General features: G+C 45.6%; 1 protein-coding gene across 1 annotated transcript in view; it reads right to left on the bottom strand.

Annotated features, from left to right (window-relative positions):
• Window positions 1-465: 465 nt before the first annotated feature.
• kiaa1328 (KIAA1328 ortholog) overlaps window positions 466-17105 on the bottom strand; it is a 45848-nt gene continuing 29208 nt past the window's right edge. The window contains exons 10-11 of the mRNA XM_083770451.1: window positions 16709-16817; window positions 466-1974 (exon numbers count right to left, since the gene is read on the bottom strand). Of these exons, the coding sequence (XP_083626577.1) occupies window positions 1734-1974; window positions 16709-16817 (350 nt within the window). The 3' untranslated portion in view covers window positions 466-1733. The remainder of the gene's footprint in view (window positions 1975-16708; window positions 16818-17105) is intronic.

The raw sequence follows: 17105 nt of genomic DNA, 5'->3' as shown, positions 1-17105 counted from the left end.
GAGATTGGGATACTAATTGTATATACACTAAACACGTAATAATTGTATTACAAACTCCTCCTTCTCACCTAGAAATGTGGAAACGCCCTGGCTCCACAGTACCTCTCAGGCCTCCTCCATAAACCTCCTGTGACAAACTTGGACCTCCTCTCTGTCCCCGTAACAGAAAGGGGAACCTTTTGGGACAGCCCACACACTGTGGAACTCTCTCCCAATAGAGGTTTGCCATGCTCCAACACTGGACTCTTTTAAGGATGCCTTGAAAAGACACTTATTCTCTCAGCCTTATGGGTTATCGTTTGTTTTGTTGGTTGTTCATTTTGTAAATAGTTAATGATTGACTGATTGTCCAGCAAAGTAGCTTTTGTTCACAAACGGACAGGATTAATTCATTTAAAAAAAAAGTTTATTTGTAATAAAGTATTCAATTTGATTAGAAAATGGTACAATCAATAATCAGTCTGTTTAAATAAAATGGTTGCTTTTAAAAGCGGGAGTAGAATATCAATTAATTCACTCAAATGTGTTACGGTTGATTTTACAGTATAGCTGCAAAAGTAGGTGGGGGTCTTGATCCTACACTGCAAACTCCTGAGTATCATTTTAATTCAAGTGTAAGAGTGTAAACAGACTGAAGCCTTTTGAGCTGCAATGAAAACAGTGAAAACAGTGACATCTGCTGGCAAATCAAGTCATATATGGGATTAGCTGGCTCTTACATCACACTCCACAGGAAAATCAGAGCACTCGTTTGAGCCAGAAAACCCCAGACCACAGGAAATCTCCTGAATGTTAAAAGTTCAGGTTCTTTGGGTACGGTATATTATATTGGGTATTTGAGCTCAGAAAACCTAAAAACAATTAAGAAAAATTACAAAAACCTTTATGTCACCATCCCTTTAAATGACATGATGCCAAGACGACCCTATGGTATTTTCAAAATACAAATACTTCACGTCACACTACTTTGTCCCAGGAAATAACGGAGTGACACCAGCACTTTGATAATATATAGATGGAAATTATGTAAATAATAAAGTATATCGTCTCTTGTCGGGTGAAATCCTGTCCAAAGCAGTAACTTTTAAGGATACAAAAAAAAAGTAGAAGATTGACAAGCTCAAAACACAACGCGTTCAGAGCTTGCGGTGCTGCTACCTTTTAATGCTCTTGTGTGACGCTGTATTGTGATCAAGTAGGGCGTTAATTTACAAAAAAAATAAAACACACACAAAGTTAGAATATAACGGAGATAAGAGGTTTCTGCCCGAAAGCAACGATATAGTGTTTTATGACCGTATGTACACATGGGGCCTTAAATCAGTGGGTTTCAACCAGTGGTGGACCGGTGGTCCCTCCCGAGCTAAATGATGGAGAGCTGGTAACCAAATGGACCCTTGTAGATCTTTAACTATTGAGAGTGCAATATTATCGTTAAAACGTCTGCATTGCATAATTCACAGGAATTACAATTGGAGAATGTAGAATTGTTATTTTGATCAACGCATGCCTGTTATCTCTCCTAATAGTTATTACCAACAACAACACAGCACGGAATTGAGGACAAGATCTTATCCAACGACAACAAAATGTTCTTTGGTTTTGGGTCCGAGAGGTGGTCTGCGTGGCTCAAATGCAGAATGAAATTATGGACGTTGAAATGGAAAGGGTTGAAAACCACTGCTTTAAATTGACTTGAGGATTTAGCAGTACAGTCAGTACAGTCAGCTTCCTCAGCAAATGAAGAAGATGTCCTCCAGCATGTGACTCTCCTCCAAGTCCTGATGGGGGCTTTGAGGGTAGCGTCTGGCAGGCGAGAGCAGGGCCCTGCTGTGGCTCTGGCGGGGGCCACTGGGTGGCGCTGTGCAGACACCGCGGGGCACAGAGGGCCGTTGGGAAGTGGCAGGCTTGCGTTGCGCCGGCAGAGTGATGGGACTGAAGACCTCCAGCAACTCAATCAACGAAGAGTCCAACCTGATAAAGGAGACAGTTGGTCAATTCGGACGCCGTTTTTCGACAGGTTCGCCCCAGCAGCCCCTCAAGGGGGTCCATGTGGGGATTCCAAGGGGTCCCCAGCCACTGAGTTGATACAGCATAATAAGAAAAAACTTGTGTGTGTGTGTGTGTGTGTGTGTGTGTGTGTGTGTGTGTGTGTGTGTGTGTGTGCACACACACCATATTGAACCTAATTTGCGGAGGAAGGAGCCAAATGCACAAAGGGCGCTTATTTCTAGACAAAAAAAGGATATGGAAGGGTCAAAGAGAGAGAATCAATGGCGAATCAAGTGAAAATAAAAATGTCATAATCAGAGCAGTGTAAAAAAAAAAGGTTAAGTAAAAATATACCATACATATTTAAATAAGTAAACAAACAAATAAAATAAAATTAGGTGTCGACATTGACAATACAATGTACAAACTATTAGCACGTATGCCTACAAATTAAACTGTTTCCGACAACACTGACCACATACAGGTATACCATTACAGGTCTGAGGCTTTTTAGAGGTAGTTGCTATCCATGGTGCTGAAGCTCAGTCGTGTGGATAGGCGAGTGCTATCCATGGTGCTGAAGCCATTTAGACCTGAGGCCGATTCTAAAAGAATGTCTTCTAACAGTTTCCTGAAAAACCTCTGTGTCAGTGGTTGCTCAACCTTTTTCATGGCAAGGACCCCCAGAATTATCTGTATTTGGCTGTCAACACCCCCATCTGAAAATATGTTGTTCCAGGGACCCCCCCAGATATGAGTTAAAAACGTGCATAATAAACTCCAGATAAGTTCCAGTTCTTTTCTTTTCAAAATCTTTTTCTTTTCGTTTTATAACAGTATAGGTGTCAAGTCACAGATTCATAGAAAAATTAAAAAAATAAAAATATCAGATTTTAGTATCAGTGACTGGGGTAAACAAACATGCAAAACATGGCCCTTCAAGACAAAAGAAAAACGAAAAACATTTTCTCCCCAATTTAGTAAAGCCAATTCCCCAGCCTCTCTACAAGTACTCCATCTCTGCTAACCCCCACAATCAGTCATTGGGAGGGTGAAGAAAGCCTCAGGTCTCCTCCGATACCCGGGCCTCACTAGGGGGGCGTAACGCATGTGGAGGTACACGCTATCCCCCCCCACCTCTTCCCTCCCCTGAACAGGCGCCCTGACCACTTGTGGGGATCATCAATGCAGCGACAAAGATGAGCCCTCCCCATTCGGCTTCCCACCCGCGAACACGGCCAATTATAAGTTCCAGTTCCGCGTACGAACAAAAAGGCTTTGATGTGAAACCGTGGTTGCTATAAAACCACACGGCGGTGTGGACGATATTTCCAAAAGAAAAAATAAATAAGCGTTTAACATTGTTAAACATGTTTATTTGGCCGCTGACGCGCTGTTCACCTTTTTAAGACACGGACAGACTGCTGACGCGTGTTGCACTATGTAGTATGAAACCAGTCCCACGGTAGAAAAGCCCCCTCATATAAATGTAAAGCCAGAGGCCAACAGGAGGCCTGTGAAATCAGAATCCTCCAAGATATGCGAAAAAAAAAAAAAAAGACTGTCCCGTCGGGTTTGGGCAGAGATCTTATAAGCTCAAGAGTACTGTGCCGTGTGTGTGACTGCCATATTGTTTTTGAAAGAACAACCTTGTATATTGGTTCAGGGTAAAAGGAGAGCATTTGTACACAAAGACAGACGGATAAACGTGCCTGAAAAGTTAAGCAGGGATGGTGTGAGCCGGGGGGCCGGGCAGTGTGAGCCGGGGGCCGGGCAGTAGAAGATCGCACATGCCTAAAAGTACACGTGTAGGGCGTAGCTTGACGTTTAGTGGCATATGTGCAGTTCATCTTTCACTTGTTAACACAAGACAATATGAAGGGGAAAAAAAAGCAAATCCCCCCCCTCTACGAATGAAAGTGTTAACAAACGTTTCTTGCCAAAGTTGTCTCCCGGACCCTAACAAGCAGCGTTAACAAGTCAAAACCACTGAGGCGGACCGACAGAAAACAAGAACAGCTTCTTACAGGTGTGAGAGTAAAGCCAGAGAGAGAGAGAGAGAGCGCTTCCTACACTGGAATAGAAATGAGGAGCCACGCTGAGAAATAAATAAAGCAAAACGGGGGAGATTAAGCTAATAGAGATTCAATCCCTCAGACTGGCTGTGCCTTGATAAATTATTCAGTGTATACACAGCCCAACGAGGAGCATTCGACATACAAAACATGAATTCTTTAAGAGCACACTCCACTCATGTAGCCGGCGTAATTCTCGACTCATTTTAGAAGCAGCATCGATTTGCATCTGTGCGCGGCGGCTCTCCCGAGGTGAGGGTGATCGTTGGCATGCACGCCGTTTCTTGGTCTGCCTGCATGCGCGGGTTGGCCGGAAGACACAGAGACATGCGAGCTAGGGCCTAGGGAAGACAGAGAGACATGCGAGCTAGGGCCTAGGGAAGACAGAGAGACATGCGAGCTAGGGCCTAGGGAAGACAGAGAGACATGCGAGCTAGGGCCTAGGGAAGACAGAGAGACATGCGAGCTAGGGCCTAGGGAAGACAGAGAGACATGCGAGCTAGGGCCTAGGGAAGACAGAGACATGCGAGCTAGGGCCTAGGGAAGACAGAGAGACATGCGAGCTAGGGCCTAGGGAAGACAGAGAGACATGCGAGCTAGGGCCTAGGGAAGACAGAGAGACATGCGAGCTAGGGCCTAGGGAAGACAGAGAGACATGCAAGCTAGGGCCTAGGGAAGACAGAGAGACATGCGAGCTAGGGCCTAGGGAAGACAGAGAGACATGCGAGCTAGGGCCTAGGGAAGACAGAGAGACATGCGAGCTAGGGCCTAGGGAAGACAGAGACATGCGAGCTAGGGCCTAGGGAAGACAGAGAGACATGCGAGCTAGGGCCTAGGGAAGACAGAGAGACATGCAAGCTAGGGCCTAGGGAAGACAGAGAGACATGCGAGCTAGGGCCTAGGGAAGACAGAGACATGCGAGCTAGGGCCTAGGGAAGACAGAGAGATGCGAGCTAGGGCCTAGGGAAGACAGAGACATGCGAGCTAGGGCCTAGGGAAGACAGAGAGACATGCGAGCTAGGGCCTAGGGAAGACAGAGAGACATGCGAGCTAGGGCCTAGGGAAGACAGAGAGACATGCGAGCTAGGGCCTAGGGAAGACAGAGACATGCGAGCTAGGGCCTTCGACACATCGCTGCTTTTTAACCCAGTAGGACCCGAGGCCCATTCTACCCTTTTAACCCAGTAGGACCCGAGGCCCATTCTACCCTTTTAACCCAGTAGGACCCGAGGCCCATTCTACCTTTTTAACCCATTTAGACCCGAGGCCGATTCTACCTTTTTAAACGATTTAAACCTTTTCAAATCAGTAGTTCTCTACTCTTTCGTGCCATGGAAGAACTGATATGTATTTAAACGCGGACACCTCCAATGAAAATGTTTTGTGCTTCAGAAGAGAAGATTTGTAAAAAAATAGCAGATGTATAAGCTCACTGCACGGCATGAAGTGACGCCCCGTGAGCTTGTATATCTTATTTTTTCTTTTTAGAACTACTGTTCTAAACCAATGTTCTAAATCCTAAGAGTTTTCTGAGCTCTCTCTCTCTCTCTCTCTCTCTCTCTCTCTCTCTCTCTCTCTCTTCTCTCTCTTCTCTCTCTTCTCTCTCTCTCTCTCCTCTCTCTCTCCTCTCTCTCTCTCTCCTCTCTCTCTCTCTCCCCCTCTCTCTCTCTCCCCCTCCCCCTCTCTCTCTGATGGGTTGAAATGCCACCTCAAGGCGGCACACATCAAGACGAGAAAAAACCCCACACGGAGCATCTTGGAGAGCGAGAGGCTACGAGGAATGGCAGTCTGCTTGGCCAACGTGACTCGATGCATGCATGTGCTTCGGGCATGAGAGAGACAGAGATAGTTGAGCTCTCTTCCTGTGCATGAGAGAGAGACAGAGATAGTTGAGCTCTCTTCCTGTGCATGAGAGAGAGACAGAGATAGTTGAGCTCTCTTCCTGTGCATGAGAGAGAGACAGAGATAGTTGAGCTCTCTTCCTGTGCATGAGAGAGAGAGAGACAGAGATAGTTGAGCTCTCTTCCTGTGCATGAGAGAGAGAGAGACAGAGATAGTTGAGCTCTCTTCCTGTGCATGAGAGAGAGAGAGACAGAGATAGTTGAGCTCTCTTCCTGTGCATGAGAGAGAGACAGAGATAGTTGAGCTCTCTTCCTGTGCATGAGAGAGAGACAGAGGTAGTTGAGCTCTCTTCCTGTGCATGAGAGAGAGACAGAGATAGTTGAGCTCTCTTCCTGTGCATGAGAGAGAGACAGAGATAGTTGAGCTCTCTTCCTGTGCATGAGAGAGAGACAGAGATAGTTGAGCTCTCTTCCTGTGTAGCGAGAGAGAGACAGAGGTAGTTGAGCTCTCTTCCTGTGCATGAGAGAGAGACAGAGATAGTTGAGCTCTCTTCCTGTGCGGCGAGAGAGAGACAGAGATAGTTGAGCTCTCTTCCTGTGCGGCGAGAGAGAGACAGAGATAGTTGAGCTCTCTTCCTGTGCGGCGAGAGAGAGACAGAGATAGTTGAGCTCTCTGAATTCCTGTGCAGCGAGAGAGAGACAGAGATAGTTGAGCTCTCTTCCTGTGCATGAGAGAGAGAGAGACAGAGATAGTTGAGCTCTCTTCCTGTGCAGCGAGAGAGAGACAGAGATAGTTGAGTAGTGGCGGCTATCATCCCGTGGCTTTCCTCTCCCTCATTCACTAAGTAAATCTGTCTTCCTCATTTGGGCTCCTTCTGCCTGTCAATAGTGGTTAGTGGTATGCGTGTCTGTCTGCATGTGTATGTGTGGGTATGGGCATGATGTGTGTATGTGGGTATGGGCATGGTGTGTGTGTGTGTGTGTGTGTGTGTGTGTGTGTGTGTGTGTGTAAGAGAGAGAGAGACTAAGAGGCAGTGGTGCTGGTGGAGAGAGAGAGTGGGGGGGGGGGGGGGAGGAGGAGGAGGGACTTTGGCTGGGCTCCCTCTCTCGAAATGTGAGAATTTGCATTTTTATTTGTTGATTTATTTAACGGACAGGGCTCTCAAACAGCCATCCATCAACAGACGACATGGTGGTAATGAATAATGCATCACTTACCGGCGGTCACAATCTATAACAAGGGCTGTGTCTGTGTGTGTGTGTGTGTGTCTGTGTCTGTGTGTGTGTGTGTTGTTGGGGGGGGTACAGTTTGGACAGAGAAGTGGGGTAGGGGGGGGGGGGGGGGGGGGTAGGGGTAGGGGGTGGCATGGAGATTGCACACGGGCTACAGAGAATGCTAATAGATTTTTTCGGAGGGCCATATAGTGCAACTAATTTTTTTTTTTTTGGGGGGGGGGTTAGAATTAGAGGGCTGGCTGTGATCAAAGTTGTGAATTGCTGCCCAATATTAATATCGCCTGAGGAACTCTTCTAATCCCGACTCACTGATCCCGGCATGTGGGCAAAAACTGGCACACGACACGCACACACCACACACACGCACGTAAGCACGCAGGCAGGCAGGCATGCAGGCACGCATGCACGCACCGCACGCACCGCACACACGCGCACACACAGCGCGGCATGTTTGTCACTGTGATACTTGGGCTTAACCCATTCTGACCGGGCACCCATTTTGGTGTCAGCATCATGTCGTGCTTTAGCTATTGAAAAATTGCAGACCTACAAGCTCATATCGCGCCACCGAGTGGCGCGATACGAGCTTGTAGGTCTGCTATTTTTTGAAAAATCGAAGAGCGACTGACATTTTTAGAATCTGATCTCAGGTCAAAATGGGTTAATCAGACCAGTGTGTGTCCAGCGGAAACCTCGTATGAATATGAATCTCAGGTCAGAATGGCTTAAAGGATATTGGGTTCTTTTGAGAGCGTCCCGACTAGTGCCATTGTGATCAATCATTTTAAAGATGCTTTTAGCTGCTTTGACAGTCACTACAATACAGCGGTGACTGTATGAGTCCATCTTCATTAAAGAAAAGGAATTAAAGAAAAGCGCATCTGTCGGCCGGAAAAATGTCCTAAACTGTTCGGGACCGTTTCAGGATTAAAATATAAAACTAGCAGTATACTGTACGAGCTAGCTCAGAAAGCATTGAGCTCTGAGATCTGCTATTTTTTGCATTTGTTTGTGTGTGTGTGTGTGTGTGTGTGTGTGTGTCACTGTAGTATGACTAAGTAGGGCGTTCGTTAATTTATTAAAAAAAAAACATAAAAACGTTGAAATATGGACATATTTAAACTCTTTTCTGCCCCGACGTCATCAATGAAATGGAACATTTCTGCACAAAATACACTGGACAGGCCACGGGGCTTCACCTGGCACAGATAATTAATAATTGACGTAACTGCACGAGTACAGACATGCCCAATTGACCTCTTGATGCCTTGGAGGAGCCAGTGTGTGAGCCGTTCTTTGGAATGGTGTCGTTTGAGTATGACAAATGACACACCTATGGATGGAGCACTATGGTCGTTATTATCGTTCATTGCAAAGAATACGCTCCCAATAATCACGTCACAAGAGATTAAAATTGATCGTGAAAGTGTCCGTCATACTCTGGGGCTCAGTTCTGCTCTGTATCTTTTTTTTGGCCACAAATAGCAGATCTATAAGCTCGCAATGCAACACACCGTGCTGTGAGCTTGTAGATCTGCTGGTTTTGGCTAATGTTCCCCACAGAACAAAGGATGCTGGGATGGTAAGTAGTGAACAAAAATGGCCTTTTAAGCATTTCTTTAAAGGGGCATTCCACTCGTTTTCAACATTGTACTGTCATTAATATACCTTAGAGCTGTGAAAGAAATCATGGTGAAACATGGTTAAACATGGTGAAACACATCTTGATGATGTCATCAAGATGTGTTTCACCATGTTAATGATTTTTTTCATACTTGCAGTTCCAGGAAACACAGAATGGAGGGACCTTTTAGTATTTCCACACAACGGCTCTAAAAGGTATATTAATGACATATAGTAAAATGTTGAAAATGAGTGGAATGCCCCTTTAAGCACTATTATTGTGATTATCACGATAATTATTTCATGTAATTCTCATATCAACACCACCCCCTGCTATGTGTGAGCCATTCTCTGGAATGCTATACCGTCACTGAGTGTGACAAAATGACGCTGCTGACTGTCACACCGAACACCTATATATATATATATATATATATTCCCCCTATAATACTTTTTTAATGTGTACTCTCTCATCCTATAAGGCCACATAACATTTTCACAGTACCCCCCCACCCCCCCGGCTCTATTCCCGCCTCGTATAATGTCGCCGCGGTGTTATTTGGCACCTCTCTTTCATTAAAAGAAGAAAAAATAAAGCTGTCTCGGCCACGGCAGATCCTCTTTCATTTGCAGTCCAAACAGTAATATAAAACACCTATAATGGCCACCGTGCGTACATCCCGCATGTCAATTTCCCAGCCAATCAATAGCAGGCGTGCGGTTGGTGTGTGTGTGTGTGTGTGTGTGGGGGGGGGGTCTGGAACTCTCTCATTACTAACTAGCACATAGGATTCATGGAGGGATTACGGGGGTCACTTAACGTTAACCTGCAGCTTTCGCATTGGCAATTTGCACCTTGGAAATTAAATTGGTTAAAGATGCGATGGTCACTGGAGGCTTGTTGCAGAGTGCAAGGAGGTTCAGCTTAAGACCTGACCTTATGGCACAATAAGATAATATCTGGGGGGGGGGGGGAATTGATCCATTCAGAGAACAAAGCATTTTGTTTTTATTTATCTTCTGCCGCGGTTATACAAGCGTGGCTCGTTTGTTGGCCTGTAGATGTTTTCTTTTGGACTTGCTTGCACAGACAGCAGTGCTCAGAAGAGTCCGTTCTTTTGGACTTGCACAGACAGCAGTGCTCAGAAGAGTCAGTGAAGATCTGCTACAACAGCCAGCGACATAATACAAGGGCAAGAACACTTTAACCCATTCTGACCTGAGATCAGATTAAAAAAATGTCAGTCGTTCTTCGATTTTTCAAAAATAGCAGACCTACAAGCTCGTATCGCGCCACTCGGTGGCGCGCTATGAGCTGGTAGGTCTTCTATTTTTCAATAGCTAAAGCATAACATGATGCTGACACCAAAACGGGTGCCCGGTCAGAATGGGTTAAACCTATACACGTATCAACAAGCTTGTAGATCGGCTATTTAAAATAATCGGCTATTAAAAAATAAATAAGTCTTTGGAAGAAAAATATATATACGTTTTTGAAATACACAAATCATATGGGCGGCAAGCTCATTGCGTGGCACAGAGTGAGATCTATTTTTGAATAGCCAAAGTATAAAATATTGGTTGAAGCGGTTAAAATCTTGATGGGTTAAGGCCGAACAGCATGGGCTTTAGGGCTTGGCGTGGATTAAAGTGCACGTGAGGGTGGGGCTGATGACGGGATCCCACTGTCAGGTGCACAGACAAGTATCATTAACCCAATCCAAGCCATCCGCGACATATCTATCTCGAGGAAAGCTCAGGAGGAGGGAACTCCACAGTACACGTGGTTATTAGTGGGGGGTTTTTATGCTCAAAATGGGATAAAGCACCATGTTTGGGAGCTTATAAAACATTAATCTGAGCTTGCACTAAGAACATTAATTGTCTGTGAGTTAGTACACAGCCTGGAGTGATTTTGGCTCGTCAGAAATTTTCAGTAGCACCGAAGAGCCGACTTTAGGACGGTACCCCACCCCCCCCCCCCCCCCCCCGAACCTAAAATGACGTCACATTGTAGGAACACAGAGCCGAACCGACTTTTGAGTATGAATCGCGCCTATCACTTCCGGGTCGGGCGGAAGTGGCTCTTTTTCTTTGCTTATGTCATTTCACTGGCACTATAGAGGGTATGCGTGTGACATCATCGTCAAACCAGGAAGCGGAGTGGCATCTTTCTGGCATCGACAGCCCGTAATCCAATCAGAAAAGTCCAATATGATCGCATGAAAACGACGTTAAACAAAGAATGAGCTGGAAGGAAAGGCTACAAAGAAACGTGCAGCCTTCCACCTTGCATTCGCTGCCGTTTATCAGAGGGAGGGGGGGGAGGGGGGGGTAATGCATTTCCAATGAGGAATTTGTGATTAGTCAAGGTCAGTTTGAGCAGTTGTGGGGAGTAGAAAAAAAAAAAAAAACGATTAACGTTTGTTTAATGCAAATCAATGGATTAGCATAGGATTACAGATACCAGAGGAAAACTTCTTCCACACTATACTGTTAATGAACAACCACTGTTAGCGTGGTCTCCGAAGCCTAATGAGCTTCAGAGCTGTGTGTGGGTTGTAATAAGATCTTTGGTAGTTAGTAGCCATCAACTCACACACATTCAAATGGTCCATTTTTGAAGGGACTCACTCGGGTGGAAACTTGAGATACGGCAATCAAAGACGGTATTCAAACACACCAAAATGTTTTTTATGCATTTCAAAGCTTGTGGATTGATTTTGAAAAGGCTTTAGAAAAAAAGGTAAAAGAATGTACAACGATCGCAATCTCCAAGCACGAAGAAATGAAAATAGCAAAATAGACAATTTATTCAAACATATTTCCAAGTCCAAGTCTTATCTTGTAAGTTGTCCAGCTAAATTTGTTAATGGAACATCAAAACAGTGCAACCATCTTCAGTTCATATTGCATTAAATGTTTCCAAAATGTCTCCAAATAAATGTCTTAACCACACTTTTAAGGGGTCCACACTGGCACATATTTTCTTTTCTCCAAATGGGGGTCCGCAACCAAATGCATATTCATTTGGATGTTCTTGACATGACAAGGTTTGAGAACCACTGCTGTAAACTATAAGTGCATAGCGGGGAGGGGGCTTACAGCCGTCTTCTGTAGACATGTGTTGTAGACAACTGGTTCTCAAAGTGGGGTTCCCAGGACCCCCAGGGGTCCTTCAGGGTGTTCCAGGGTGTCCTCGGCAAAATGACAGTTCAGGAACCATACTGGACCCTTGTGGGACTGTAACTCTGAGAGTGTACAAATGGAACCAAATGGATCATCACAGGTTCATTTGGTTCCATTTGTACACTCCCAGAGTAAAATGAACATTGATTTTACAATATAAATTGGGGTTCCAGAGATAGAAATGCCGTTAAAATGGGCGTCCGTAGCTTAATGCACGTGGGGGTCCTTGACATGGAAAAGTTTGAGAACTAATGTTGTAGACAAGCACACAACAGGAGAGGAGGAAAAACACACACAGTAAATGTCGTCGCTGTCGGTCAGAAACCCCTTACTTCCATATTCTAACCCATTCTGACCTGAGATCAGATTCATACGAGGTTTCCACAGGGACACACACTGGTCTGATTAACCCATTCTGACCTGAGATCAGATTCTAAAAAATGTCAGTCGTTCTTCGATTTATCAAAAATAGCAGACCTACAAGCTCGTATCGCGCCACTCGGTGGCGCGATACGAGCTTGTGGATCTGCTATTTTTCAATAGGTAAAGCACGACATGATGCCGACACCAAAACGGGTTCCCGTTCAGAATGGGCTAACTATTTGTGGGGTTCTTTTACGTAAATCAACGCCCCACTTGATCACACTACAGCAACACACGAAAGCATCAACAGTAGCAGATCCCGCAAGCGACGCGTTTGGGAGCTTGAATATCTGCTACTTTTGAATGTGGACGCTGAAAAAGTAACCGTTCTGGACATACGAGCTTCCCCCCCCCCCCCCCCCCCCCCCCGACGACGAGAGACGAGATATATACTTTGGAGGAGAAATTAATCTGCATTTAAAAAAAAAAAAGGTGGCCCGTGGAGCTCTTCCCTTTCACAACCCTCTGGGTCCTATTTTACCTCTTCCTTCCTTTTTTTGGCAAAATCGACTTTGAATTTTCCCCACACACACACGAGAAGGAAGACAACATGCTGTCCCATTAATTACCTTTCCACATCAACTGAGGAGGGGGACAGTAATGAATTTCCTTCCCTTTTAGTTGGAGAGAATCTGACGCTTTGCACTCAATGATTCATTCCCGCCCAGGCCTTGATCCCCCTCCCTCTCTCTCTCTCTCCCATTTCTCTCTCCCTCCCTCTCCCATCTCCCCCTCCCCCCTCTCTCTCTCTCTCTCCCTCTCCCATCTCCCCCTCTCTCTCTATCTGGCTGCTTCCAGCTCTATCCATCTCAACCTCATTTAACTGTACTCTTGTTCCATCTCTCACACCTTATCCAATGCTCTCTCGCCCCTCAAACACACTTCGACCGCTCTCTCTCTCTCTCTCTCTCTCTCTCTCTCTCTCTCTCTCTCTCTCTCTCTCTCTCTGACTGTAGCACAGTGGCGAGAAAAAGTATGAGTAAAAGTATCAATACCACAACGTTACAAGAAAGGTAGTATGCAGAATGTGCCATTTCACAAGTTTTCAAAATATATAGACGACAGCTGCTGCTCAGTTGCTCACAACGCATTGCGGGCTTGCCTTGTAGATCAGCTATTTTCAAATATCAGAGGACTACAGGGCTGACGCGGTTGAAAACTACAACATGACGTCACGGCGCGGCGGTCACCGGCGCTCACACAACACATCTCTCTGTTTTGACTAAACACCGTTTCGCTGGTCCACGTCCTTCACCGAAAACAGGACCACGGATAGGCCTGTAGGGTTCCGCATGAATATGCTCTAACCGTTACACTTAGGGCCGCCTAGTGTCACGTAACAGTGTCTCTGATATGTATTAGCCCATTCTGAACGGGCACCCATTTTGGTGTCGGCATCATGTTATGCTTTAGCTATTGAAAAATAGCAGATCTACAAGCTCATATCGCGCCACCGAGTGGCGCGATACGAGCTTGTATAGGTCTGCTATTTTTTGAAGAATCGAAGAACGACTGACATTTTTTAGATCAGAATGGGTTCATCAGACCAGTGTGTGTCCAGTGGAAACCTCGTATGAATCTGATCTCAGGTCAGAATGGGTTAAAGTACAGTAATAAGTATTGATAATTGTACTACTCTCCCCCTCTCAAAGAGATTGAGAGGGAGAGAGAGAGAGAGAGAGAGAGAGAGAGAGAGAGAGAGAGAGAGAGAGAGAGAGAGAGAGAGAGAGAGAGAGATATTGAGAGGGGAGAGAGAGAGAGAGAGAGAGAGAGAGAGAGAGAGAGAGAGAGAAAGATGGAGTTAGAAAGAGAGAGAGAGAGAGAGAGAGAGGGGAGAGAGAGAGAGAGAGAGAGAGAGAGAGAGAAAGATGGAGTTAGAAAGAGAGAGAGAGAGAGAGAGAGAGAGAGAGAGAGAGAGAGAGAGAGAGAGAGAGAGAAAGATGGAGTTAGAAAGAGAGAGAGAGAGAGAGAGAGAGAGAGGGAGGGGAGGGCAGTGTGTGCATCCAGAAGCCTGCTCCATTACACCTGCTGGTGGGATCCTGCTAGGCCGACTAATGGAACGCAGCGTGTCTCCTGACAGGCTGGCCGCGGCGCTAGCTAGCTTCATTTAGCCTCTCACCGCTCACAAAGTTGGCCAGACCGTCAGGACCAAAACTTCATTTAACCTTCCAAAAAAAAAATGAGATCAAGAAGGGAAGGAGGAAAAAAAAGTCTCCCACTTAAGCCTGGAGTCTTCTATCTTGTATGTTGTGTAATTGTATAATAATTGCTTGGTGAACTCGGGGACCTCGGCCGGTGAGGAAGAACTCAACCTGGTGTCCCCGTTCCGGGAATATCATTATAGGCAAAAACTTAGAAACATTGTGAAAAACCTTTGTAAAATCTCTCTCTCTCATGATGACTTTTTTTAATGTTTTTTACATTACCATGTTTTTTGTTCTTGCTTACTGTAAATCGCTCTGGATTAAGAGCGTCTGCTAAATGCCTAAATTGTAAATTGTAAAATAGATAAATTAGGGCTATACCTTTGATATACTCTGTGTGAATTGTGTGTGTGTGTGTGTGTGTAATGTTTTTGGGGGCTTTTCTGCTTTTATTGATAGTTCAAGTATAAGTATATTGTATATTGACAGGATATTATAGGGAGTGACATGCAGCAAAGGTCCGTCAGGCCCTGGAATCAAACACAGGACTTGCCGTTAGGCTGCATCAGAGCCTAATATATTAATCGTGTCCAAAACTGTTAATGTTACTTTATGGTGGTATATATTTTTGCCGAATTAATAAATCCATTATGTAATGCTATCAAAAAATCACACCCATGTGAACTGAGTGGTGCAATCCCCCCCTCTCTCTCTCTCTCTCTCATATTAGCAGGCAACAGTGCAGCACTATCCCTCTCTCGGTTTCTGGCACAACAGCGCCCCTATTGGTACTCATTATACTGGTGCTCATTAACTAACGTCACATAGGTGAACACGGACATTGCTGTTCCTTGGAATGGTTGCACCACTCAAAAATAATACCGGTATATAAAAACAAGAATTGATGACGTCATCAATTAATTATCAGCTGCTGCCTTATATCCCATGGCTGAGAGGTCGGCTAGAGGCAAAAAGTGTGTGGTTGCCCAGAGACGAGGCAGCCAATCAGGACGATAGGTTGTCAGTACAGCCAATGAGAAACATAGGTCTGAACTACAGCAAGTGGGCATGAAAGCACAGCAGAGAGAACATTGACCAGCTGTGCTTACACAGCAGCTGGTAAAAGAGAAAAAGAAAATGTTCTAATACCTTCTGTCTCTCACATAAGCTCAGTGATGAAAACACCTTCACTTCAAGCCCTGCTCAATCATGTTGTGCAGCAGCGCTAGTTAAGCCCTGAAGGAAATCCATTTAGGTTTTGTGGCTCTCGCTGGACAAAGACTACTGGGGCACATGCAGTGCTGCTAATGTGCTGCTTTTTCATTGTTGTCCACGGAAGAAACAGGCCACACTCCTCTGGCAGCCCAGTGTTTTCAGAAACAGGCCCACCACACTCCTCTGGCAGCCCAGTGTTTTCAGAAGAAACAGGCCCGCCACACTCCTCTGGCAGCCCAGTGTTTTCAGAAGAAACAGGCCCGCCACACTCCTCTGGCAGCCCAGTGTTTTCAGGCACAGGCCCACCACACTCCTCTGGCAGCCCAGTGTTTTCAGAAACAGGCCCACCACACTCCTCTGGCAGCCCAGTGTTTTCAGAAGAAACAGGCCCACCACACTCCTCTGGCAGCCCAGTGTTTTCAGGCACAGGCCCACCACACTCCTCTGGCAGCCCAGTGTTTTCAGAAACAGGCCCACCACACTCCTCTGGCAGCCCAGTGTTTTCACAGAAACAGGCCCGCCACACTCCTCTGGCAGCCCAGTGTTTTCAGAAACAGGCCCACCACACTCCTCTGGCAGCCCAGTGTTTTCAGAAACAGGCCCGCCACACTCCTCTGGCAGCCCAGTGTTTTCAGAAACAGGCCCGCCACACTCCTCTGGCAGCCCAGTGTTTTCAGGCACAGAGAAGCTGTTTCTTCATTCCCCTGAGTTAGTTAATCTAGCATACTGTATTGTTTGGAAACACTAGAATCCATGCATTTTCCCTAGCCTGGTTAAACCATCCCGTCCACGTGAATTCACATTAGCATGTGTATTCTGCAGACCGGTCTGGCCCCGAGCGCTGGGTGGGTGTTTTGCAGAGGTGGAAGAGATTTGAAAACCACTGCATTGCGATATACTGCTACTGCATATACTACAGCACTTTGAATGTTTAGAATCATTTCTGTGATGTACTGTGTTGATGTGTTACCTAGATTCAGGGGTCCTGGGCATCGCAGACACCGAGGTGGTCTTCACAGAATTGGCAGTGGGCACGACAGGAGAAGTGGCCATGTCCGCTTTGGAGCGATGCAAGTCCTCTGTGGGGAGTTGTAAAAGTTAGGGGTGATACATTCAAAATGTTATATTTTACAAACATGCTTTGGTGTTCCTTGGAAAACTTAATAGGAGACAAAAGCATATATAATTGCCAGAAGAAGAGCTCATTAATTGTCAAAACGTGTGTACTGGGAGTCTGGGGGGAAAAAAAAGAACGAAAAGTTTGCCAGTAAACGCTCCATTTTCTCACCCAGCCAACATGAAGCCGTGAAAAACACTTTATGAAGTCATTATTGTTGTATGCTTCTCTGTTAATGTCAGTAAATTTA

This window comes from Protomyctophum parallelum (genome assembly GCF_964188405.1).
Source record: "Protomyctophum parallelum genome assembly, chromosome: 8".
NCBI classification, from domain to species: domain Eukaryota; kingdom Metazoa; phylum Chordata; class Actinopteri; order Myctophiformes; family Myctophidae; genus Protomyctophum; species Protomyctophum parallelum.
This window is presented reverse-complemented; position numbering and strand designations above follow the sequence as displayed.